The sequence below is a fragment of the Opisthorchis viverrini genome (genome assembly GCF_000715545.1).
Source record: "Opisthorchis viverrini unplaced genomic scaffold opera_v5_9, whole genome shotgun sequence".
NCBI lineage: Eukaryota > Metazoa > Platyhelminthes > Trematoda > Opisthorchiida > Opisthorchiidae > Opisthorchis > Opisthorchis viverrini.
In genome coordinates, this window is record NW_008751665.1 from 4159028 (window position 1) to 4162268 (window position 3241).

A 3241-nucleotide genomic window follows, 5' to 3' on the forward strand; every position below is an offset into this window, starting at 1 on the left:
TCACGTGTCTTTTTGAACTTTCGTGAATACTGATTGGCTATCAAGCAATCGTAGACAAACGCTGCAAAGCAGCTATATAAGTTCCGCAATTCATCTCACCTTCCGTTGGACGCGATGCATCGCTACGAGGAAACCACATACTACTCGCATGCCTCATCAGTAACATCCGCCGTTACACAGGTAACCAGAGGGCCACTCTCCTGGGGTCCAACTGAGGTAAAATTCTACACCAACATACATATTACTTGAAGGAACAAAAATATTGAGCTCATTTGAAGGGCGTTTGTTATTTCGTGGACACAGACTTACTTGGGCCAGCCCTGATCAAGAATGTTGTTCATTTGTCCTGCTTCTTTGACATGATCCCGTCGCCAGTTATCACGTGCTTCCTCAGTGGTAACGCCACGTTTGGCATCTCGGGCCACCGGAAATGGCTCGGACTGCAAACGGCTGTCTAAAAGCTTTTGGACCCCTTGCCCTCTTTGACCGATGCATAGGTTTTGTAGGGCCTTTGAAATAGTAATGAACCGATTAATTGCCCTAAAATGTTCTCAAGCATTTTATAGAGTTGAGCATTGATGGAATGTACTAATCCACTCAATAAAAAGATGCGATCACACACAAATGATGCTACGCCGAAGCTGTAGCAAGATGACAGACAACCATTCAGATCATTTTCGTCATTCTTTCATAAACAAAATCTCGACAGGGAAGGAACTCAGCTTATCGAGGAAGTTTGGTGACAATCGGTAGATTTATTACAGGGCAACGTTTCACTTTTGACACAAAGCTTCGTCAGGCCAAGTGACCAGGTTCCGAGGTTGGTCGAGATTTAAGATGGAAGGAGAACCAATCAGCTAAGTCAAGCTAAATCTCTGTTGGGTGTCGGCCGAGGGATTTTTTGTGTTAGGGGGGGTGAACAAGTGTTGGGCCGATGGGGAACCTGCATCTATTTGGGTCCAGCCTGGGTTCTACTTCTTCTGGTTCGATCCATTTGATGAGCCATCGTTTGAACTTTGTGTCCGTCGATGTGGGTGAGCTAGTGTTAAGATAGTTGTGTAAGAGGGATGCTGTGACCTTTGGTCGGGTTGGGATTCCCATCCCACCCCCCGGTTTTCGCTAATGTGGTTGTCATGTAGAAACGTGGATTGACAACCACACAATCACCTGTCAACTCGGCTCATTTAAGACCACTTTCCATACGCTCGCCATTTCCACACCCTCAATTCTACTCACGCTGTGATGCTTAGTAATTTCCACCGCTGTGGTGTGAATCGATAGATTTAGCTTGACTTAGCCGATTGGTTCTCCTTCCATCTCGACCAACCTCGGAACCTAGTCACTTGGCTATTGTGTCCAATGTGAAACACTGCCCAGCAATGGATCTACCGATTGTCACCCAACTTTTTTGATAACGATGACTACTCAATCGGTTCCAAGTATTTTTCACCTGAAGGAACGCAGCCGTTCAATAGTGGCATTCATATAACGCTTTCTTTGATAGGATAGGCATGCAGTGTCTTTAGGCTTGACTGTGGTGGTCATTCCTATGAGTGCTGTTTGCTGCACAGGTTGTTTTATGGACCCCACTATTTGCGAGTTGGAATTTCGTTATCGACCTCTCTTTTCACAAAGGACAAGAAGCTATTAAAATTATCTGTCTGAACACCGGAGGTGTGGGCATCTGAGACACTGATGGTCAGCTAACCCTAGGACCCAATCCCTATCTCATTTTTTCTTCTTTCAATTAAAAGTCACTTTGTTCAAGTAGTTTGGCAAAAAACTTCAGCGTTCTCCTCTGATGTTGCCGCCAATGATGAGAGGCTAGAACTTCTATGATTGGCTTGGCAGCTCCTCATAACCAAGATGCAAAATACGGTACCACATTATCAAAATTCACTGTATGTCTCTGCTATGTTCTATCCTGCCTCTTACGTTTCTAGTTGCAGAGAGATGATATACATCTAACTTTGGAAATCAACCTGTTCCACAATCCTTATCAGTGAGAAAAAAACAAATGGTTGTTAACCAAGCTACAGCTGTGAATAGATCGAGGGTCTGAACGATACCGCCCTAGGGCAACCGGCTCAAAATATTCTCGACTAGAGGGTGAGTTAACGATTTCTTCCAGGCCAGAGAAAATGACCTCTGTATCAACTGTCGGGCAGTTAGGTGACATGTCCGCCACAAGCAATACAAATAAAAACAAGGGAAGCCTGTAGAAAATGCAGAATATCCACTCATTCAAACAGTTTATTCCGTGAAATCATAGAGAATTTCTCGTAAAAATTTAGTCTGTGATTCTGACCGTAAAACTTTGTTTGACGGGTACTGGCTGGACCATCCAGAGCCGAGAGGACAGGCTTTAAAAATGTAGGCAAGAACATCCAAAGGAAAAACTTACCTCTACTCCTGCGCAACGAATGCGGATATCTTCACTGCACGCTGCCGAGGACTCCTCCTTTGTCAGCGCCTTAAGGGACAATTGTCCACGTGCTCGCCGTTCATTATCCTGAGCCTCCTCGCCCTTCACAACCTTGTGTCGGGGTTCTTTTACTACCTCCTTTGGTTGTCTCATATACAGTAGACTGAAAGGAACCGGAAGAAACTCGTTGAAGCCAAGAGTATTTGGAGGTAACGACCTCGTCCTATAAACCCTGCATCCAAGAGAAGTTTATTGACCAGGACATCCTATATAACGAAAACCCCAATGACTCGTCAGAGCAGAAATATTTACCCGATAACACTACTAAAATACAAGGTTAAAAAGTGTTTTATCTGGCTAGTCTTATTGGAGACCACTTATTTTGCTATATACCTTAAAGGAGTTACTCCATCTTTTATTCCTTTGCCATGAACATCTCGTTCATCAAGATGATAGGATTGCCGTAGTTGCAGTTGCCTAATCAAATAGATATTACTTGACATCTCAATAAATAAATTTCGAAGAAGGCCCCTCAGAATCTTTCCAAATAGTCGTCTTGGTTGTTTACGTTTAGCTGGCACTAATCATCATCATAATCATCGACAGCATGACATCAGTGTTCAACACCAATGCTTCACTGCCGTACAACGATAACTTATTTGAGAGCCTTATTGTAAAGAAAAGAATAAAGGTGGACGGGGAAGGGACTTAGTGCTAGCCTAACACAATCATTCCGAGGTGCCTACACCTCCAGACATTCACTCAGGCAATCTGGATAGAAACTGACAACAAGAACGCCACTGACATCGGTTGGCA

At 44.0% G+C, this 3241-nt stretch overlaps 1 protein-coding gene across 1 annotated transcript in view; it reads right to left on the reverse strand.

The window, feature by feature from the left end:
* Positions 1-311: 311 nt before the first annotated feature.
* T265_12671 (hypothetical protein) overlaps positions 312-3241 on the reverse strand; it is a gene marked incomplete at both ends in the record, with an annotated part of 7038 nt that continues 4108 nt past the window's right edge. The window contains 2 exons of the mRNA XM_009164853.1: positions 312-509; positions 2405-2588. Of these exons, the coding sequence (XP_009163117.1) occupies positions 312-509; positions 2405-2588 (382 nt within the window). The remainder of the gene's footprint in view (positions 510-2404; positions 2589-3241) is intronic.